At 48.2% G+C, this 24007-nt stretch overlaps 1 protein-coding gene across 1 annotated transcript; it reads left to right on the top strand.

The window, feature by feature from the left end:
- The first annotated feature begins 592 nt into the window (after positions 1–592).
- Positions 593–23408, top strand: LOC121054922. The gene is made up of 5 exons (XM_040525900.1): positions 593–607; positions 20720–20817; positions 20893–20986; positions 21825–21890; positions 23099–23408. Exons 1-5 carry the CDS (start codon positions 593–595, stop codon positions 23255–23257), a joined length of 432 nt encoding a protein of 143 aa, XP_040381834.1. The 3' UTR covers positions 23258–23408.
- The last annotated feature ends 599 nt before the right edge of the window (positions 23409–24007 follow it).

Genomic DNA, 24007 nt, shown 5'->3' with positions numbered 1-24007 from the left:
AATATGAGATGAGACATATGCACTTATATGACAAAGCACAATAAAAAAAGTTCATGTGATGATATGGCTTGGTGTTGACCCCTGATTTCGTAACGCGTATGATCAGGAAAGTAGGTCCCAATCTTCCAATAGGTATTGATAACTCTAAATTTGGTGGAGATTTGACACACACGATTTGGCTTCCCATCAACACGATCTGAACCTTGCAATCACAAAACCACATCTTCTCTAGTTATAAACTATGCACTGCTCATTGTATGGTGATACCAAATTGATCATGTGGACACATGTTGGAGAATATTATGTTGGATAGGTCCAACATGGGACACTGCGAAAGCTATATGTGATGTCCCATCAGTGTTCTCATTGAGTATTGATGTACAATCCTTAGACTTGAGATTATCATGATTCCCGACATGTGTAGTGGATTGCTTAGGGACTACTAAACGCTACATCGTGACTAGGTAGTTATACAAGTAGTCTTTGGGCGTGCCATTGAATATGTAGTAGGATATGAATAATCAAGATGGAATTTGCCCCTTCATTGGAGAGATTTCTATAGGCCCCTTGTTGTTATATGTTGTGGTAGTGCATGGCCACGCCAAAGGTGATTGAGGAGTCAATCATAAGTTAAGTAATCTATTATAGGATTGAGTTAATGAATGAGCTATTGAAATGGTGGCACATATCTAGCCTTAAGCTTAATCGATAGCATGAGACAAAGGGATTAATACAAAGATACACTATAGGCTCAGTCGATGTGATCTTTATGTTTGCTCAACGGGTCAATATGTTCTGTTAGGGGCCGTTGTTGGCACATGGACCAAAAAGCATTTTTGTGTTGCAATTGATGAACCTTTGGGTCACATACTTAATGGACTGGAATAGGAGAATTGAATGTTGATAAAATATAGGATCATTTCGAATAGGTGTCCAAGTATAACTCCTCTGTGCTTTGGTGGCCTAATTTTTGGCCTTATATATGGGGCGAGGAGGCTAGCTCAGTGCGTAAGAAAACCCTAGCCTTCCTCCCGTCGAGCCAAACCCTAGCCGCACTCGGACGCTAGCACATCTGCTCACGACATTCTTTTCCTAGACGTGCGGATACCAGTAGAGGCACCACTAGATTGTGGTGTTGATCAACGCAGTTGCACCGTGAGGTTTATGCGTTTGAAGGAGAAGGTCGGGCTATAACGATTGACTACTTACTCTACATCGACGCGCATTCTTATTAGCATCTTCTTCTGCTACACAGTGCATTGTGTGGTAATGATCCATGATCTTTTGCTTGCATGATTTCTAGTTTTTATGGTAGAAAATTATGTTTTACACCTTTATAGCCTACATGTATCCCTTCACTAGCTGCGTGCAGCCCAAGTTTATGATTTTTTGCTTGCATGGTTCTTGGTTTTTATGGTAGAAAATTACACTATTGTAGTCTACAAATATCCCTTCACCAACTGTGTGCAACCCAAGTGTTTGTGAGGCACAAACTTGACTCGTCAACTTGTAATTTGGGTCACATATGGGTAAAGAGTTGTTAACCATACTTAAAACCATGGATGTATTTTGATCATTTAAGATTTTTGGCCATAATTTATTTGATTAATTACTTAGTCAGGTAATTTATTGAAAAACTTGTAATAGTAATGTTGCCTGGTTACAAATTTTGTAACAAATAGTTGTAGCTTCTTTGAAGTCTAAGACTGATGTTTATTTCTCTATTGTCTATCAAAAAAGTTAAATTTATGATTAAATTTGGGTGGTTTCTTGGAGTGGGGGTCCTTGCTTCTGTACGGAAATTTAGTTCAGTGGTGTCCCATCCCAAGAACAGAGAGGGGAGCATCCTCCATTGTCCATCATGAGGGAGAGGAGGTGGGTGCTACAACAAAGAAGAAATCTATGAGGCCAAAGGCCAGATTTGTAGCTTAACGAGCAAATATTGGACAGTGAGAAATCAGTCATTATTGTCATGCCTCGCGTGTCACTCTAGTCTCTCGCTCTACCAGTGGCATAGTCAACTAAGAAAATATAGATAGAGAGTAAAGGAATTAGTTTTTGGCTTAAGTGAGCCCAACATATTAGGCCAAAAATTCCAAATGTGTATCTATTGGTATAGTTTTTTTAATTTTATTCATAAATAATTTGTAAAACTATATTTTTGTTTTCAAAATTTACAAATCTAACCTCCCGCTGCCCTCCTAGAGGGCGGAAAGATGACGTGGCAAACGGCGGGAAGACCGCCAAGGATGGCCGCTGACGGTGGCCGGGTATTTTGCACCGGGAGGGTCCAAACATGAACAGGCGATTGAACCGTGGTTTGATACATATATGTATAATGTATGTAATTATTTAATCATAAGTTATTGGATGACTCAGTGATCACCGTCACCTTCTTCTATCTAGGAAACCAGAGGTCGAACCCTCGTGAACATATTTCTTCCAATTTTTGCCAACTAAAAAGCCCAATGCCACGGCCAAACTGCAAAACTGCCATTGCGCCGTCATCGCAACCAATACATTGGATCCAAGGAAAACACATGCCTCAGTTTACTTTGAAAGTAACCGGAATCCAACTTTCCGACTTACCCAACTTTCTAATTCCTACCTTTTGCCTATGGGAAAATCTATGGGAAAATTGAAGGAATGAATATGCTTAACACTTGCTAACAAAAACGACTGGGCTCCCTCCCGTTGCCATGTCATCCTTCAGCGGGGCACTAGAGACGGAAATATAATTTTGTAAATTATTTATTAAATAAAATTAAAAATTAAAAAATCTGTTGGTATACAGTAAACCCCGTCGAGGACGTGCACATTGACTACTAATTGAAATTTGATGGCGCTCGGCCCCTGTACGTATATTTTATCATCTACTCCGTATTTCATTTTATAGATATTTGAACACATCATTTGTCAATATTATAAATAGCCCATCTAACTTCCTTTTGCACGTGAGAGATGCAATAAAATCCTAACCATTTATTTTTTTTAAGCTAGAACTCGGTTTGCAGGTAAATTAAAGTGCTCTTCCAAAAAGTATTTGTATTTATATGTAGACCATACGAAACTAGTACGAAACTAGTTAAGAATATTTGAGACTAAATAAATTATAGATGAAAGGGTGATCAACTCCAAAGTTATAGATCTTGTCATATTCTATAAGTTTTATATAGCATTGTCTTCATTGAAAGTCATTTGAAACATATATCTGAGTTATGAATGTAGGTATGATATTTTCTAATAAATATTTGGATATCGAAACGATATTACATGATAAACTTGTCGACTACAAAATTGTATATCTTGTCAATCTATATAATTTTGATATAAAGTTTGACTTTATTACTTCATATGACATATTTAAAAATTTTAAATATACTAAACCCACCACATAAAAAATGGAAAAAGCTAATGGACGGAATATTGTTCATCCATTTGGGACGGATATGATGGAGGCATTCTGATCAATGGCCGGAGGCAGGTGCCGATGTTCGATACATCGGTAATTTAGGAGATAGTCTCTTTTTTTTTCTATTTTGGAGAATAATTGTTTGATATATATAATTGCTTCATGCATAAATGGTCTCTGAAAAGATTGAAGCAAAGCATGTCGTTGGTGCGTACGCATGCAGACATGCATACGTGAGTATGCGTGGCATGACAATGCATGTGATGTGCTAACGGTGCGGGAGATGGCCCCAACAAAGCGGGAGCGCACGGAGGAGGCACGCGGCAGGAGATGTGGCTGGATGGCGCAATGAGACTCTTGCCACTGCTCATCTTTCTCCTGTCTCTCACGCCTAGTTTATTGTCCTTGCATGTCATACTTAATCAGCGTTCGGTCTATATCAGCTAGTATCCAATAATTATCATCATGGTACCGATCGGTATGATACTTGATCACTACATTGGATATGGTCACTTGTGACAGACCCAAATCCTCACCTATGACGGTTTTAGCTATAGCCAGCGATTAGTGGTCACTGGTGAGTGGAGTCACCTCTGACGGGTGCCGTCAGAGGTGACTCCCACCTCTCACGGATTTATATTTGTCAGCCCGTCAGAGGTGTCGATCGCTGGAACCCTTAGGCTAGTTAGGACCCGCCACAGGTAACACACCTGTGACGGACCCAAAGGTAGGACCCGTCACATGTAACACACCTGTGACGGTCTGTGAGTGAGAACACGCCAGAGTAGTAACTACCTATGACGGATTTTAATACCAACTCATCAGTGATGAGTTAAATTCAGAAAACTATAAATGCTAAAAATTGGCTAGCCTCAGGATTCGCTAGCCATGCCCTCTAAAAATACACAGATACATGGCAGTAAAAATCACAAGAAATAAAGTCACATATTGCCCAAATTCACATATTTTCTCCAACTTGACATATTGCACAACTTCATATATGACAGTACAAATCGCACATCTATATCAACATATTGCCCAACATATACGATTGAAATGGCCGCACTTTGCCCAGCAAAATGTATGAAAGCCAAAAAATCATACCTTGCATATATCATGTCGTTGTGAATCTCCATGTATGTCTGTCGTATTTAAAATTGAGAAACCAATTGAATAGTCCAATGTAATTAGTAATTGAATAAAACTGACAAAAATTTAGCAGACTGCCGTAATATTATACAAATGAGTAAATTACATTGCATTCCATAGCACAGAAACATAAAAACAAGGACAAGTTGTATTGTGCTCATATGTACATCACAAGTTAATGGTTAATTTGTACATCACAATGAATTAGACTAGTTCAAATGTCTAAGTGGCGTGGAAACGTCCTTTCTTGTTAATTATTTTGGCAAGAATGAAGGTGCACAATTCTCCTCTGATAGCGAGGGGGTTGATAGGTATAATCTTCGTGCTACCTTTACCTTTCTGTTAAATAAATCAGGCGTTAAAATGCTTAGAAGAATAAAGTTAATGTCGAAATGAGCTTTGCCATTAGCAACAACCTCAGGGTCGAAATCTTTCACCGCTCTTAGAAGTGTTGACATGTTGTGGCACACATGGAACCCACATTGGTCTCCGATCTGTTTGCGCATGCGAACTTGGTGTCATGATAAAGTTCGTTCGTGCCGTCCTTGTGCCTACCACCCTTTGCCAAATATGGGCCCCAAGCCAAATTTAAGGCTTTGATGATTTCTGTCACGCCCAAAAATTCCTCACACGAATTTCTGAACTTAATTGTGTATTAAATTCCCTGTCCAGGACCAGCCCAGGTACACAAAAAGACAATGTTGATTACATAACCATCGTTCTTAGAAACAACTGAAAATTACACCTATTCTAGCGGAAATGCAGCGGAAAGAAAAAGGTAGACTAGCTCCAGCGGGTACGGCTCCAGTCCACAGGCAACGCTTCGACGGTGGAACAGCTCACTCCTGAGAGGCACCTCCATCGGACTCGACCTCTAGCTCTGGGGTGGGAAAGTTAAGCAAGGCTGAGTACAAACCACCGTACTCAACAAGTAACACGGACAAGGGGGAAAATAAATGATGCATAGGGAATTAACAAGGACAGGCTAAGGTTAGTTGCAATAAAGCAGCAGTTAAACAAATAACAGAGATTAAAAGAAATACAGGTAACTGAGTATAGTAAAGCACAAGTAAAATAACAGTTGTAAAATACCACAACACTGTCCAACGTTACACCACGTTGCAACAGGCCCAACCACTACTCAACGTTACACCACGTTGCAGTAGTCCCGAGTGAGAAACCGATTACTCAAGTTATTAAAGGTTCACTAATCACAGTGAGGCTGGGAGCTCGCCCGTAACCGTGGGCACGACTATTCGAATAGTTTATACTCTGATCAGAGGTGTACTACTGTACCCACAAGACACGACTCCACAACACTTGAACGTGCGCCGACATACCACCATGGTATACCGGAAAGGAGACCGTGATAGGACCCGTCACATAACCCTCCCTATTTAATTGTACCACACTACAGGTTTCACCCCCTCCTTTACACCAAGTCGGGCAGTCCCCTCTTGTGCCTTGGCAGATCCGGAAGCAGCAGAGGCTTTCGTTACACCACGATTGCCCGTCCATACTCCATCATGCCTACCCTTGCCACGGTACGTCAAATAGTTCGAAGTCATGCTTCAAATCCCACCTTACCCATTTCGGCATGTGGTTAGCACTTATTTACTTCCAGGGTTTCCCGTGAACCGGTACTTAATCGCCATGGGTGCGACTCTCAAAACCATGCACCCACAGCCCACCATTATCAATATTTTAGTTGACATTAACCCGAACCGGGTAGTGAATCATTATCTCAGCTATTCAAAACTAAGCATGTTTAAATGTGATCCCATGAGCTACTTGTTCTAAGCACGGCTAAGCATTAACCTAGGCCTAACTCTAATCAAGTTACCCCTGGTTTAGCAATGTATAAAGTTGGATAAACAACGGCATAATAATAAGGTTTACCCGGAAAATAACATACAGTGAATACTTTAATTAAAACAATGCATATTTGAATTAGTAAAGCGGGGAATTTTGCAATAATGGGTTCAATATGATCAAAGATGAGTGTCACTTGCCTTGCTCTGGCCCTTGGGGAACTTCGGCGACGATCTCGAAGTAAACCGGCTCTTCGGCGGGGTCCGAATCTAAGCGACAAAGCACAAAAATAAATAAACAGGCACAAACTCTACTGAAACAGCAAAAGAAACTATTTTTAATGGATTCTGGACAATTTTATGAATTTAATGAAATTTGAATGGACCTAAACGGAGACTAGATGAATTACTTATGAATTTTAGAAGTTTTCTGGGTTTTTTAGCTAAACAGAAAAGTCCTAAATCAATTATTGCGCAATTAATGGGGCTGCTGACGTCAGCGAGGAGAGAGGAGGCTGACGGCTGACAGGTGGGGACCACCTGTCGGTGAGAGAGAGGGGGAGGGAGAGACTGACACGAGGGCCCGGGGAGGAGAGAGAGGAGAGAGGCGCGGGGGCGACTGATGAGTGGGGCCCGCTCGTCAGCGAGGCTGGAACAGAGAGGAGGGGAGTGCGCGACCGGCGGCGGGAGCTGCAGGCGGCGCGGCGGCGGCGGCGCACGGCGACGGCGACGACGGCGCGACGGCGACGACCGGCGTCCGGCGGCAGCGCGTGGCGCGGGAACGAGCGCTGGTCCACGGCGACGACGACACGACGGCGACGACCGGCGACGAGCGCAGGTGCGGACGGGCGCGGGCGGCGGTGGCTTGACGACGGCGTCGCGAAGGCGACAACGACCGCAACGAGTGGCGGCGAGGACGAGCTCTGCACCCGTCCGGCGACGGCGTGCGGCTCGGCGACGCACGGCCGGGAAGGGGGAGAGAGAGAGTGGGGAGGAAGGGGACTCTCACCGGCGGCGGCGAACACGCGGGCGAGTCGGCGAGATCGAGGCGGAGGTGGTGACGCGGGTAGGAGCGGAAGATCGGCGGTGGCGACGGAGATCGGTTGGCGACGGTGAGGAGACCGGACGCGGCGGCGATCGGGCGGCGAAGGAGTGCGCGGCGCTGGGGAGGCTCCCTGGCGGCGACGAGGGCGGCAGCAGGTCGGCGACAGCGAGGCGGAGGCGGTGACGCAGGTAGGAGCGGAAGATCGGCGGTGGCGACGGAGATCGGTTGGCGATGGTGAGGAGACCGGACACGGCGGCGATCGGGCGGCGAAGGAGTGCGCGGCGCTGGGGAGGCTCCCTGGCGGCGACGAGGGCGGCAGCAGGTCGGCGACAGCGAGGCGGAGGCGGTGACGCAGCTGGACGGCGACGACCGGCGGCTGGCGGCGAGATCTACCGGCGGCGGCGAACGACGACAGCGCGGCGGCGGCTCGGGCGGAGGCGGAAAGTGGGCGACGGCGCACGGCGGCTCGGAATTTATAGGGTGGCGGCTGTCACGCCCGGAGTTTTATCCCAAGCCTAAATCGTAAAAAGAAATTCGTAAATAACAATTGGTTTAATTAACTCAGGAAAAATCCCTCTAAAAGGAATTAATTTAATTAAATCGAGGCTCGCAAATCGATTAACAGGATTTAAATTTAAATTGCAGAAGTATAAAATTTGGCCAAACAAATTAATTTAAAACTCGGCAAAAGTGGGGTTTTCCTTTTTCCCTCCTTTCTCCTTTCTTTTTCCCTTCCTTCTCAAATTGGGCCGAAGTCCAATTTTCCTCCCTTCCTTTTCTTTTTCCTTTTTCTTTTTCCTCTCCTCCTTCCCGGGCCGGCCCAGCCGAGCCGGCCCACCTCTCCCCGCCTGGCCGGCCCAGCCGAGCCGGCCTTCCGCTCCGGCCTCCTCCGCCCGCGCGCCTCCTCCCGGTCGGGCCGCCTCGGCCCAGCTCGCCCGCTCCCGCGCCCGCGCCGCGAGTCTGCGCCGCCTCCCTCCTCTCTCTCGCGCCACTGACAGGTGGGGCCCACCTGTCAGCGACCGAAACCCTGTCTTCGCGCCAGCCCGCGCCCGCGCCGCGTCGCGCCAGCCGAGTCCGCCGCCGCCCCGAGTCCTCCGCCGCGCCGCCGCTGCAACCGCCGCCGTAACCGCCGCCGCCGAGTTCGCCGCGTCGTCGACTCGGTCTCCACCGGCCGCTCCGCCCTAGCCGGCGCCACCACCTATAAAATCCTCGCGCCGCCGCCCCGCCGCCACTTTCCCCTCTCCGCCCGAAGCTCCCCTCCGTCGCCGTCAGCTGCCGATTTCCCCGTCGGCCGTTGGACGTCGCCGCCCACCCGCGTCACCACCTCCGCCTCGGCTTCGCCGACCTTCCGCCGGCCCTCGTCGCCACCGGTGGTCGCCGAGCTTCGTCGCCGCCCCTTCGTCCCTCCCGCCGCCGTGCCCCGTCGTCTCGACGCCGTTGGCCGGTCTCGCCACCGAACGTCGCAAGCCGTCGCTCGTTCGTGTCTCCACCTCCGCCTCATCCTCGCCGACTTGCTGCCGTCCTCCGTCGCCGTCGGTGAGCCCTCCCCTCCTCTCTTCCTCTCTTTCTTCCACCGTCGCTGGGTCCCCTCGCCGCCGCACCGTTGCCAGGTGTCGTGCGCTACCGCCGCGTCGCTGCCGCATCTCCACCCGGCGACGCCGTCACCCCGCGGTCGCCAATCCTTCGCTGCCGGTGCCCGCTGCCGCCTCCACCTCCCGGCGCCATCGCCATCGCCCCGGACCGTGCGATGCCGCCCGTCGCCTTGCATCGCTCGTCGCCCCTCCACCTGCCGTCTTCGTCGCGCTCGTCGCGTCGTGGCCGTGGCCGAGCCGCGCCATCGCCGCCCGCCACCGCCGTTCGCTCGTCGCCGGCGCCGCTCCTCCTCCTCTCCCCGGCCATGCTCAGTGCCGCCCCGGTCTCCCCTCTCCTCTTTCTCCCCGACCCTCGCCGCCGCGTCGCATGTCGTCGCCACGCTGCCTGGGGCCGTCGTTCGCCACCTCCCTGCCGGACGTCACCACCGTCCACCACCCTCCGCCATCACCGTCACCCTCGCGACGCCGTCACTAAGCTCCCTCCGCCCACACCAGTGCGCGCCCGCGCCGCCGGCTGACCCACCGCCGCGCCGCCCCGATCCCTCTCCCTCTCGGCCGTGTCTCCACGCCGCCGCTCCCCACTTCGTCGCAATCGCCATCTTTGCGTCGCCGTCACCCCTCCGCCCACCACCACCTTCGCCTCCGCCGACCACCAACCGCCGCTCTGCTGTCGAGCCGTCGCCGGCCGTCGCTGCCCCGCGCCGCCGTCGAGGCCGTCTCTCCTCTCCTCTATCGCTGCCACTTGGCCGCTCCGCTCGACTCCGCCGCCGCTCAGCCGCCCTCTCCCTCCTCCGCTCTGCTCCGCCGCCGCTCCGAGCCGCGCCACCCCGCCGCGGTCTCTGCCTCCTCCTCGCCGACGCCGTCGTCGCCCTTCGGTCGCCGGTCGGTGTCGCCGACGTCGACGCCCTCGTGCCGCCGGTCATCGCCATCACCACCTCCCCTTTCTCCTCGGCCCTCGCCGTCTCCGCCGCTCCCGCCGCCGCTGCTCGCACGCCGATGTTCCCGCTTCCCGGCTGCCGTCACCGTTCGCCGCCGCCCGCCGGTTCGCGCCGCTCGTCGCCGGGCGCCGTCCTCCGCCGGTCGCCGTCCACCGCCGTCGGACGTCGCCGCCCCTCTCCCTCTCCTGGCCAGACCCCGCTCCCCTCCTCTCTATTCCACGGTCGCCGACCGACGGGTCCCACCCGTCAGTCGCCACCCCGCCAGCCGCCTCCTCTCTCTCCTCCCCGGGCCCGCGTGTCAGCCGCCCGTTTCCCCTCTCTCCCACTGACAGGTGGTCCCCACCTGTCCGCCGTCAGCTCCTCTCTCCTCGCTGACGTCAGCAGCCCCATTAATTGCGCAATAATTGATTTAGGACTTTTCTGTTTAGCTAAAAAACCCAGAAAACTTCTAAAATTCATAAGTAATTCATCTAGTCTCCGTTTAGGTCCATTCAAGTTTCATTAAATCCAGAAAAATGCCAAGAATCCATTAAAAATAGTTTCTTCTCTGTTTCAGTATTTTTTTAGCCTGTTTTGTTTGTTTTGCCTTGTTTGTCGTAGGTTTTGACCCCGTCGCAGCGCCGTTCGTTCTCGAAGTCATCGCCGAAGTTCCTCGTGGGTCTAAGCAAGGCAAGTGGCACCATTCTTTGATCATATTGAACCTATGTTTATAAAATCCCCCGCTTTTACATTCAAACATGCATTGTTTTATGCAAATCTATTTATTGTATTTATCTGTTGGGCATTTACCAATATATCCGTTGATTCCCATTCATTATTATTGTCATCCCAGGGTTAATTTGACTAGAATTAGGGTTAGTCAATGCTTAGCCATGCTTAGTTCAACTAGCTCACCAATTGTTATTTAATTATTGTTGCACTTTGGTACACCTTCAATGGTTGTTATCATTATTCATTTCCCGTTGAGGATTAATACAACTAAAATATTGCTTATGGTGGGCTGTGGGTGCATGGTTTTGAGAGTCGTGCCCATGGCAATTAAGGACCGGTTCTCAGGAAACCCTGAAGGTCTTACACGTGCTAACCACAAGCCAGAATGGGCAACGGTGAGACTCGTAATCTAGCTTGTCCCTATTCGACGTACCCAGGCAAGGGTAGGCGTGATGGAGTATGGACGGGCAATCGTGGTGTAACGAAAGCTTCTCCTGCTTCCGGATCTACCAAGGCACAAGAGGGGACTGCCCGACTTGGTGTAAAGGAGGGGGTGAAACCTGAAGTGTGGTACGATTGTCTAGGGAGGGTTAGGCGAAAGGTCTTATCATGGTTTCCGTACTGAGGTATCGTGGTGATACGTTGGGGCATGGTAACATGCTTGGCAGCCATGTCTTGTGGGTAAAGTTGTACACCTCTGCAGAGTAAAACTATTCGAATAGCCGTGCCCGCGGTTATTGGGCGAACCGACAGACTCACTGGGATTAGTTGAACCCCTTTAATAATTTTATTAATCTTGGAACTGGTTTGACCCTGCGCAATGTGGTGTAACGTTGGCAGTGGTTTGAGTCTGTCGCAACGTGGTTTAACGTTGGACAGAGGGTTGACCCTGTCGCTACGTGGTGTAACGTTCGACAGCGGTCTGGGCCTGTTGCAACGTGGTGTAACGTTGGACAGTGGATGTTTATTTTAAATGTTTACTTTACTTTTATTTCAGTCTATTTTATCTACTGTTTTGCTAAATTACTGCAGCTTTGTGCAATTTAACCTTAGCCTATCCTTGATACCCTATTGCATTCATTATTCTCCCCCTCTTGGGTGTTACTTGTTGAGTACGGTGGTTTGTACTCAGTCTTGCTTAATTTTCCCCCACCAGAGCAAGTGCCGGAGCCTGTGTCAGAAGAAGGTTGTTCCGAAGGTTGAAGTAAGGTTCAGTCCGCCGTCGAGAGTGCCTGTGGTGTGGAGCCGTCATCGCCAGCTGAAGCTGAAGATTAGTTGGTCTAGTCTTGTTTTCCTTTTCCGCTGCATTTCGATAGATAATTGTTTTTATTTGTTTTTAAGTCGTGGAACTGTGTATTAATTTGTCATAGTGTGTACTCGGGCTGATGCCTGGACCGAGATTTAATACATGCTATTGTTCAGAAATTTGTTGTAAATTTCTGGGCGTGACAGCGGCGCCGGCTAGGGCGGGCGGAGGTTGGAGACCGAGTCGGGCGCGACGCGGTCTCGGCAGCGGCGGTTGCGGCGGCGGCGCGGACTCGGACTCGGCGCGGCGCGGAGGCGGGGAGGCGGTCGCTGACAGGTGGGCCCCACCTGTCAGTGGCGCGAGGGAGGAGGGAGCGGCGACGGACTTCGCGGCACGGGCGAGCGGCGAGCTGGGCCGAGGCAGCGGCCCAGGCGGAGCGCGCGCGGGGAGGAGGCCGAAGCCGGTCGGCTGGGCCGGCCGAGGGGAAATGGGCCGGCTCGGCTGGGCCGGCCCGGGAAGGAAGGAAAAGAAAAAGAAAAAGGAAAAAGAAAATGAAGGGAGGAAAATTGGACTTCGGCCCAATTTGAGAAGGAAGGGAAAAAGAAAGGAAAAAGGAGGGAAAAAGGAAAACCCCACTTTTGCCGAATTTTAAATTAATTTGTTTGGCCAAATTTTATACTTCTGCAATTTGAATTTAAATCCAGTTAGTCGATTTGCGAGCCTTGATTTAATTGAGTTAATTTCTTTTAGAGGGATTCTTCCTGAGTTAATTAAGCCAATTGTTATTTACGAATTTCTTTTTACGATTTTAGGCTTAGGACAAAACTCCGGGCGTGACAAACCTACCCCCTTAAACGGAATCTCGACCCCGAGATTCGGAGGTACTGGCGAAGAGGTGCAGATGGGCGGCGGCCTTGAGCTCATCTTCTCTTTCCCATGTCGCTTCTTCTTCTGAGTGGTGACTCCACTGAACTCTGCAGAATCTGATCACACGGTTCCGAGTAAATCTCGGCTAATCTTTTCCCCGAGTAGGTAGTGTGAACTGGTATGAAATGAGCGACCTTTGTCAATCGATCAACAATTACCCAAATCGAGTCATGACCAGCAGCAGTCCTTGGTAAACCAGTGATGAAATCCATCCCGATTTCTTCCCATTTCCATTCTGGAATCTGGAGAGGTTGCAACAATCCTGCTGGCCTTTGGTGCTCTGCTTTGACTCGTTGACAAACATCGCACAAGGCGACATATTCTGCAATTTCTCTCTTCATACTAACCCACCAAAACTTTTCTTTGAGGTCCTGATACATCTTGGTACTCCCGGGGTGAATAGAATACTGGATCTGATGAGCTTCTTGGAGTATTAACTCCTTTAACTCCTTGTTATCTGGTACACACAACCTGTTTCCCATCCAGATTGTCCCATGTTCATCTTCTGAAAAATCTCGAGCTTTACCGACTCGCATATTTTTCTTTAGCTCGGCTATCTCTGGATCATTTGCTTGGGATTGGCGAACTTGATCCACCAAAGTGGGTTGCGCTTCTAGGGCTGCCACAAAACCTTCTTCGACTAAACCCAAATTTAGTCGTTCAAACTCCTGTTGTAGCTGCTCACAAACTTCCGTTGATACCGCAGTATTGCAGTAATTCTTCCGGCTCAAAGCATCTGCAACTACATTTGCTTTGCCTGGGTGGTAATGGATACTCAAATCATAATCCTTGATCAATTCCAACCATCTTTGCTGGCGGAGATTCAAATCCGGCTGTGTAAAGATATACTTTAAACTCTTATGATCCGTATACACTTCACACTTGTTACCGATTAAGTAGTGTCGCCAAATTTTTAGGGCATGCACTACAGCTGCTAGTTCCAAATCATGGGTCGGGTAGTTACTCTCATGAGGTCTCAACTGGCGAGAGGCGTAAGCAACCACCTTTCCTTCTTGCATTAGCACACATCCAAGTCCTGATCTGGACGCATCACAGTAAACCTGGAAGTCTTTCATCTGATCTGGCAAAACCAACACGGGTGCCGAAACTAACCTTTGCTTGAGCTCTTCAAAACTCTTTTCGCACTCTTTTGACCATTTGAACTTCTCTTCCTTTTTTAACAACTGTGTCATTGGCTTGGCTATCTTTGAAAAATTCTCAATGAACCGGCGGTAATAGCCCGCAAGTCCTAAGAAACTCCTGATCTGGGAAACCGTCTTAGGCGGGGTCCACTTCGTTACTGACTCCACATTACTGGGGTCCACTGCTACACCTTGCGCATTGATCACATGGCCAAGGAACTTCACTTCGTGCAGCCAGAAATCGCACTTGCTGAACTTGGCATACAACTGGTGTTCTCTTAGCTTCTCTAGCACAATCCGCAAATGTTGCTCGTGCTCTTCTTCTGACTTGGAGTAGATAAGAATGTCGTCGATGAAGACAACCACAAACTTATCCAGGTATTCCATGAACACCTTATTCATGAGATTCATGAAAAATGCTGGGGCATTAGTAAGTCCAAACGACATTACCGTACATTCATACAAGCCGTAGCGAGTAGTGAATGCCGTCTTGGGAATATCTTCTTCCCGAATTCTCAACTGGTGATACCCTGATCTCAAATCGATCTTGGAGAAAACTTTGGCTCCCTTCAACTGATCAAACAGATCATCAATCCTTGGCAGAGGGTACTTATTCTTGATGGTAACATCGTTCAAAGCACGATAGTCCACACACATTCTCTTAGTTTTGTCCTTCTTCTCAACAAAGATAACCGGGGCACCCCAAGGCGAGGTACTCGGTCGGATGTAACCTTTCTAAAGCTGTTCATCCACTTGCTTCTTCACTTCTGCCATCTCATTAACTGCCATCTTGTAGGGTCTCTTATAGATTGGCGCAGTTCCTGGTACCAAATCGATACAGAACCCAATCTCTCTTTCTGGCGGCATTGTTGTGAGATCATCTGGAAAGACCTCCGGATACTCACAAACCACTGGTATGTCTTCCAACTTCTTCGGATCTTTGACTGTTTCCGAGGGTTGCTCTTCAGCTTCCATCTGATTCAAACAAGTACTGATTGACACTGACTCCGGCGACTGATAAGTCACCACTTCACCACCTTCACTGGTCAAGGTGACTGTACGCTTGGCACAATCAATCATTCCTTGATGCTTGGTAAGCCATTCCATTCCCAAAATGACATCTAGGTCTTTAGATTCGAGAAGGATGAGATTGGCTAGAAAGGATGTCCCTTGGATTTCTATGGGCACATTAGGGCTATAAAGGTTCGAAAACATACTATGCCCTGGAGAACTAACCCGCATCGGGTTTCTTAACTTTTCCCTTCTTAACCCAAGCAATCCCACAAACTTTCTTGAAATAAAAGAGTGTGTAGCACCAGAATCAAAAAGTACTGTAGCAGGTACGGAGTTGACAGGAAACGTACCCAATATTACTTCTGGCGCAGCCTGTGCTTCTTCGGCGGTGACATGATTCACACGAGCTTGCATGAATCTCTGCCCGCTGCGCTTCGGCTTCGGGCACTTGTCGGCAAAGTGACCTAGGTCGCCACAGTTGTAGCACACTCCAGGCTTTGCACCTGCATCCTTCCTGGCTGGAGGAGGTTGAGCTATTGGTGGAGGAGCGTTCTGTTGCCGGGGAGCTGGTGCAGGGAGAGCACGTTGAGGTGGAGCACGCTGGGACGAGCCACTGGAGAAGTTGTTGGGGTTGTAGGGACGGTGTTGGCGGACAATAAAGGTCGATTGCCCGTGCTGCTGATTCTGAGGATGGGGGCCGGTGTGGAACCGGGGCTTCTGAGGAGGCGGCTGGTTAGACCTGAACTGTGAGGCCTTCCTCTTCTTATCCATCTGGAGGTGCTGGTCCTCTTGACGAATGGCTTTATCCACTAGTTTTTCAAAGTCAGCATAGTCGCCCGAAAGCAACTGCTTCTTCAACTCATCCTCCAAACCTCCGAGGAACTTTTCTTGTCTTTCGGCATCAGTGCGAACGTCCTCGGGAGCATATCGCGCTAGGCGATTAAACTCATGAAGGTACTCTGTCACTGTCTTGGTACCTTGCTGCAGAGCGCAGAACTCACGCTTCTTCTATGTGACTATCCCGTCAGGGATATGGGCCTTGCGGAAGTTAAGACAGAACTCTGCCCAAGTCACTTCCGTGGTAGCGGTGCGGGTAACCAGGAAATTATCCCACCAAGCAGAGGCGGTACCCATCAGTTGATGTGCGGCGAAAGAGACTTTCTCTTGGTCAGTGCACTGTAGTAGATTGAGCTTCTTCTCGATAGCATGGAGCCAATCACTTGCCTCCATGGGGTTGGTAGTGCTTGAGAAGGTCGGGGGACGAACACGGAGAAACTCTGGTAACTTGGACTGCACTAGGGGTGGTCCATGCTGTTGCTGGTTGTTCTGATTCTGATTCAAGAGCTGCTGTAGCACTTGTTGGTGTTGCTGCTGTTGCTGTTGCATCTGCTGCATCATCCAAGCGAGCATCTGTGTTTGGCTAGCAAGAATCTGGGCGAGTGACGGGTTCTCTGGTGGAGGCGGTGGGGGCAGTCCTCCTGTGCTGGATTAGTCGGTGTCGCGGTTGCCGTGGCGGGTGTTCACCATCTGCGGAAGCGGGGAACAGAAAGAGAAAGAAGAAAAAGAAACGGCTAAGCAAACAGGGGCTTTATTTAATTAGTGAACTGTAATTGTCTTGCTTAAGAAACACACTTAAAAACCACACAACTCCTGGCGGTACAACCATAACCCCACTACTGCTATGGTTCACCACTAGCCCCAAGCGAAGCAAACCTAACACACCAAAACTAGCACACAACGACTAAAACGAAGCTAAAGACAACGTCTAGGGCACGGAAGGAGAGCGACGGTCGACGATAGGGGACGGATCTTCTTCCTCGTCTTCAGAACGGCTCCTGGAGTTGCTAGGGAGACCATCTTCACCTTCACCAGAAGCGGACTCGCTGCTGCTAGAGACTGAGACGATCCTGTTATGGTTCCTTGCCGCGTTGAAAGGGGAGACACCTTCCTCGGGCACTGGGGTCGGAGAAGTTGGCACGATCTGCATCAGAGGTCTTGGTTCATCCGGGGCACCGGGGTAAGACTGAACTCTGGGCGGCCCACGGGTTCGCTTCCTTGTCGTAGTGTGAAGCCTTGCACCACTGGGCTCTGGGAGTCCTTTGAGCCTGGCATTCTCCTTCTTCAATCGGTCGATCTCATCTTGCAGACGGACGATCTGGGTGAGCTTGGCGTCGTTCAAGGCCTTGGACGCTTCGTGGAGATCGTGATGCATCTGGTCGAGGCCCTGCAGCACCGTGCACATCCTACCGAAGGTAGGGTCTTGCTCACTCCGGGCAGACCGAAACCTATTAACCATGGAACTGGGTCCACGACCAGGGTGATACCGGTAAGCCGAATGCCGAAACGTCAGTTCGTGCCTGGCCCTGAGCGTTGTCATCAGACTGTACGCAGCTTCCTGGCAGGCATGCTCATGCGTGCCTCCGGCTCCTTCTGCTTCCAAGTTAGGGAGGAAACCGGGGATTCCATGTAGCTCCAATCTGACTCGGTGGGGAAACTCGCCTTCAAGAGGATGGATCGTAGTGTACTCCGGCTCATAGGGGTATCCTGCCGTGAACGAGACTCTTGCCAACTCTGCCACGAATCTAGCCATTCCGTTTCCACGATGGTACAAAGGGTGGTCAGCCATCTAAATAACACAAGGATAAGGAATCAATAGATGCAAAATTTTATTTCAAGATAAATAAATCATAAAAGAAACAAAGTAAATAAAGTTTTACCCGTAAATCGATTTACTCACACTTTTCAACCAAAGGGGTTTTGTCTTTTCAAATCACTCACGCTTTTGGAAAACACTAACCCATTTTCAAACTATGCACAAACATGAAAAGCAGAGGGCTCTTAGGGTTTCCATTGGGCTGATCCTACGGTCAAAGGAGGCTCTGATACTAACTTGTCATGCCTAGAAATTCCTCACACGAATTTCTGAACTTAATGGTGTATTAAATTCCCTGTCCAGGACCAGCCAGGGTACACAAAAAGACAATGTTGATTACATAACCATCGTTCTTAGAAACAACTGAAAATTACACCTATTCTAGCAAAAATGCAGCGGAAAGAAAAAGGTAGACTAGCTCCAGCGGGTACGGCTCCAGTCCACAGGCAACGCTTCGACGGCGGAACAGCTCACTCCTGAGAGGCACCTCCATCGGACTCGACCTCTAGCTCTGGGGTGGGAAAGTTAAGCAAGGCTGAGTACAAACCACCGTACTCAACAAGTAACACGGACAAAGGGGAAAATAAATGATGCATAGGGAATTAACAAGGACAGGCTAGGGTTAGTTGCAGTAAAGCAGCAGTTAAATAAATAACAGAGATTAAAAGAAATACAGGTAACTGAGTATAGTAAAGCACAAGTAAAATAACAGTTGTAAAATACCACAACACTGTCCAACATTACACCACGTTGCAACAGGCCCAACCACTACTCAACGTTACACCACGTTGCAGTAGTCCCGAGTGAGAAACCAATTACTCAAGTTATTAAAGGTTCACTAATCACAGTGAGGCTGGGAGCTCGCCCGTAACCGTGGGCACGGCTATTCGAATAGTTTATACTCTGATCAGAGGTGTACTACTGTACCCACAAGACACGACTCCACTACACTTGAACGTGCGCCGACATACCACCATGGTATACCGGAAAGGAGACCGTGATAGGACCCGTCACATAACCCTCCCTATTTAATTGTACCACACTTCACGTTTCACCCCCTCCTTTACACCAAGTCGGGCAGTCCCCTCTTGTGCCTTGGCAGATCCAGAAGCAGCAGAGGCTTTCGTTACACCACGATTGCCCGTCCATACTCCATCACGCCTACCCTTGCCACGGTACGTCAAATAGTTCGAAGTCATGCTTCAAATCCCAACTTACCCATTTCGGCATGTGGTTAGCACTTAATTACTTCTAGGGTTTCCCGTGAACCGGTCCTTAATTACCATGGGTGCGACTCTCAAAACCATGCACCCACAGCCCTCCATTATCAATATTTTAGTTGACATTAGCCTGAACCGGGTAATGAATCAATATCTCAGCTATTCAAAACTAAGCATGTTTAAATGTGATCCCATGAGCTACTTGTTCTAAGCACGGCTAAGCATTAACCTAGGCCTAACTCTAATCAAGTTACCCCTGGTTTAGCAATGTATAAAGTTGGATAAACAACGACATAATAATAAGGTTTACCCGGAAAATAACATACAGTAAATACTTTAATTAAAACAATACATATTTGAATTAGTAAAGCGGAGAATTTTGCAATAATGGGTTCAATATGATCAAAGATGAGTGTCACTTGCCTTGCTCTGGCCCTTGGGGAACTTCGGCGACGATCTCGAAGTAAACCAGCTCTTCGGCGGGGTCCGAATCTAAGCGACAAAGCACAAAAATAAATAAACAGGCACAAACTCTACTGAAACAGCAAAAGAAACTATTTTTAATGGATTCTTGACAACTTTATGAATTTAATGAAATTTGAATGGACCTAAACGAAGACTAGATGAATTACTTATGAATTTTAGAAGTTTTCTGGGTTTTTTAGCTAAACAGAAAAGTCCTAAATCAATTATTGAGCAATTAATGGGGTTGTTGACGTCAGCGAGGAGAGAGGAGGCTGACGGCTGACAGGTGGGGACCACCTGTCGGTGAGAGAGATGGGGAGGGAGAGACTGACACGCGGGCCCGGGGAGGAGAGAGAGGAGAGAGGCGCGGGGGCGACTGACGAGTGGGGCCCACTCGTCAGCAAGGCTGGAACAGAGAGGAGGGGAGCGCGCGACCGGCAGCAGGAGCTGCGGGCGGCGCGACGGCGGCGGCGCACGGCGACGGCGACGACGGCGCGACGGCGACGACGGCGCGACGACGACGACCGGCGTTCGGCGGCAGCGCGTGGCGCGGGACCGAGCGCGGGTGCACGGCGACGACGGCACGACGGCGACGACCGGCGACGAGCGTGTAAGAGCCCTAGGTTCATAACCAGGTATTTATAAATTCATTTGTTGTCCTTTAGATTGCATATTTACTATATTGCAATTTGATCATATGCAATAACAAAATTAACTCTAATCGGTAAAATTGAAACCACTTCTATTTGAGCAATAACCTGAACAGAAGTATACATATTTAATATTTTATTCAAATATTAGTTTACTTATCATCACTAAATATAAATTTTGTTGAATTTAACTCTCTATTTAGGTCTCCTAAAAATTCAAACCAAGTTTCAGCCTAACCCAATTCATCTTTTCACCAGATTTAAAATACTTGGGATTTATGTGTGAAACTTTCAAAAATGGAAACTAGGTGACTCAATCTATCTCAACACCAAAACACACATTTTTCACACTCTTATAGCTTAATCAAATTGAATTTACCAAGAGAGAGAAATAAAATAAATCCTGAAAACTGCAAGAGTGAATCTATACTCAATTTTTCACCCACCTCTCTCACCCTCCTAAACAGCCATGACTTGAGCCCACTTGTCATTGACCTTGGGTGTCTCTTTAGCCCCCACAACACCCTCTTGGGCGTGCTCCCACCTCAGGATTTAAGGGGGAGGGGCAGAGAAAACCCCTTCATCTCCCTCCCATTCTGTTCTTGTTGCTGTTCTGTTCTTCCATGAGCTAAGCTCCCTCCTCATTTTCCTCCTCCCCAAATCTTCACAAAAATGCAAGGATCCAGCCCTGCATGTCACACCACAAGATCCCCAAGGTTGTAAGCTTTCCATCCATCCAAATAGCCTGCACATGCATCGGTTGCTGAGGGAGATCGAGAAGAAAAGAGGAGCTTGCTGCTTGGTGCAGAGCAGCAGCAGCAGCAGTTGTTTTCCTCCTCTTGGTGAGCTTTCTTCCCCATCCATAGCTACTCTCTTAGGTTCCCCATCATGCTGAGCATTCCTAGTCTCCTCCATAGGTCACCGGTTCAAGATTTGAAGGCTAGTAGCAGGCTGCAAGCTGTTTTCTCTTCTTCGGTGACAACAGCTCGGTGTCTTTGCTTCCCTGTTTTGGTGAGTTTTCAGCTTCTTCAACTCAAGCTGAAAAGTGTCTTCTTAGCAGTAGAATCAAGTCCTTAATGTATGTTTTCTTGCATGTGATGCTCTTGGCATTCATGCACTAGATCGAGCCATCCACACGTGCTGTTTTGGCTGAAAAATGAGTGAACTTTGAAAATCCATAACTAATTCATATGAACTCCGATTTCAGTGAAACAAATTCTTATTGCTTCATAAAACAGATCTCTTCATTGTTGTAAAATAAAAATGACCAACTTTTTACTATTTTTCTCTGTAGGAATATAAATAGCTATATGTCTCCCTTGTGTGGTCTAGCTCTTCATAGATTCGTAAGAAATTATTGGTAAAAGCTAAAATTGTGAAACCAATTTTGTTAAGCTTATATTTTGTTACTCTTTGCTGTTGTGAAAATAAGCTTGACAATACTCCCCTTAAATCATGTTTAGGAGTGTATTTAGCATTCCCATGATTTTAACTTCTAAGATCCATAAATAAATAATGACAATACATAAAGCTGTGGAATATTTTTTCTTAGCACCTGTGAATGATGTACTGCCCACTAAAAATAATTATACATGTAAAAACTTGGTTTGAGTTGCAAGTTACTTGTAATGCTCTAAAGTAGACTTAATTATTTTTGGAGCTGTCATTATCTGACCTGAAGGCTTGTCATTTTCATATCTCCTAAACAATAAGTGATAATCTAGTGATTCTTTCACCTAAATTCAAGTTAACATGTGCTCTACTCACTGTATTTATTTCATGATTTATTGGTCATTTCGCATGTGCATGTTTATTTGGCTCTTATTCGCATATTGCTTCTTTTCGGTAGATTTGGAGAATCCGGAGAGTACCGAGCCATATCCAGAGGAGGATAGTGACTACCCTCAGCAGGAAGGCAAGCACCTAAGCATATAGAACCTATGCTTTCTCTATAAATATCTTTGGTTGCAAAACTATACCTATATATGCATGTGTTTCCTAGATGTTAAAACGTCTGTTTTGGGTGAATTGGTAGATCCTAATTATGCATTTATTCCCTGTTATATTGCTGACCTTATCCCTTGTCACCACCATATAGGAGTGTTAGGCTTGTTTACTTCATTCATGCTTAGCCATGCTTAATGCTAATAGAAGTATAAGGATTGACAGTACTATCATTTGTGGTGTATAGACAACTTGTACTAATGGGCATAAAACTTGAGCACTTACACTAAATTATGGTTGATGAAATATGTTGGACTTGGACGGGTGGTAGGGTGATGAAGGAAGGTTGGTTTCCCCTGATGCAAGTAGCCCCGTCTGGGTCGTTAAGGACCGAACATTTTGACATCTATTCAAGCACCCTTCGTACTTACCACATGCCTTATTTGGGACCGGCTTGTTCTTTAGTAGCTCTACTGTGATTATTTATACCACGTTGGAGAGACGTGAGGGCAGGTAGCCCTTTGGAGGGCCTCGGGTGCCTATGTTGGCCGGGGGTGCCTCCCGCGTGGTGCGCCCGCCTTGGTCACACCACACAGGCACGTGACTAAGTCGTCGGGAACCCCGGCGTGGTATAGGTGGTTGGGGTGGGATTAGGAAAGACATGTAATGAGCTTGTATCACTCGCGTACCGCACTCGACGGGGTGTGTAGCTTTTGATCCTTGTTCATTTCATGTGGGTACAGTTGTACACCTCTGATCAGAGTATAATCTATTCGAATAGCCGCGTCCTCGGTTATGGACATTGCTTGATGTGTTAGTCAGTTATGTTAGCATCAAGTGTGGATTAATATGGATGAGTTTGTGTTTGATGGTGGTGTTGGCATGCTGTGCCATGATGGTGTGGACTTGGGTAGTCCCTTGTTGTTGGTGAGAGCGCCGTTTGGACTCTTTTGCTTATGCATTTCAGAATTGTATACTTGCTGTCAATAAGTTAAAATGATGTTATATTTACTATTACTTAACCACTTTTACTGTTATTTGCTCAATAAAATTGGCTTTATGCAACCTAGATGGCTTAGGTTAAGGTAAACCTTGCATACTCCTCTCTCCTTTTATATATAGTTTTGGGTAAGACTTGCGAGTACAATCTTGTACTTAATCCGGTGTCTGCAATTTCAGGTGAGGATTCCGGGTATGAGTTGTGCTTCTTGTGTGGTCACTGCTCTGCCGGGGGTGGCGAGGGCAGTGAGTGATCCCTTCTCTTGCAGCTTGGCTCTTGCCCGGTTGGTTTGCCCTTGTGGGGTTGTGGCACCGCCGGCTTTCGTTTTATGCTTATGAGCTTTATTTGAGTCTTCCGCTGCTACTCCTTCTGTGTATGTTGGGACCTTGGACCCTATGTTGTATCATGTACCTTGCCACTTATTATCCATGATATGGTACTGTTATGACTATTAATTGCTTACGATGAAAATGTGAGGCTAGTCGCATTCCTGGGGACTAGCTAAGCATGAGTAACGGGTTTTGATCGCTTGAGATAATCGGAGATAGCGGTTTGGATCGAGTCACTGGGGTATGCTTTTAGTCGCTACCTTCGAGTGGTTGATGGGCATATGACGGAGTAGACTGGCAAACTACCTTACGGTTATGTCTTGCGCTCACTACTCGGCATTCCGATTATTATAACAGAAGGTTGTCAACCGTGATCATGGACACATTGAGGACGAGTGGCTATTTATGCGTGTGTGGATCTCACTCCTCCAATAGTATGTGATAGTCATGTTGGACATTGGATGTTATAATACTTGGGGTGTCCACAGCGAATGGTATCAGAGCCGACCCTCGCGGTTTCACGGGCGCGTGTGGGCGGGCGCGTGTGGGCGCAGGGGCGCGGGCATGTTGCGCATGGCGCGTGGGCCCTGCGGGGACACGGCATGGCACATGGGCCGGACCTGGACACACGGACATGGCCAAGAGGGGAACGTTCCTGGTTGTTTGGCCAAGTGTGGGTATGTTGGACCGACGGGGACGTCGGGTCCTTTGAGGGTGGGTGTATGTAACATCCTAGCCCAAGCCTTAATAGGATTTGAT

Source organism: Oryza brachyantha, chromosome 7, assembly GCF_000231095.2.
Source record: "Oryza brachyantha chromosome 7, ObraRS2, whole genome shotgun sequence".
NCBI classification, from domain to species: Eukaryota; Viridiplantae; Streptophyta; class Magnoliopsida; order Poales; family Poaceae; genus Oryza; species Oryza brachyantha.
This window is presented reverse-complemented; position numbering and strand designations above follow the sequence as displayed.

Excerpts from the sequence above, each read along its gene's own strand:
- LOC121054922 (XM_040525900.1), top strand. Across the intron at positions 20,987-21,824 it reads GTCTTTGCTTCCCTGTTTTG|ATTTGGAGAATCCGGAGAGT; the intron begins GTGAGTTTTCAG and ends TCTTTTCGGTAG. Across the intron at positions 21,891-23,098 it reads TGACTACCCTCAGCAGGAAG|GTGAGGATTCCGGGTATGAG; the intron begins GCAAGCACCTAA and ends CTGCAATTTCAG.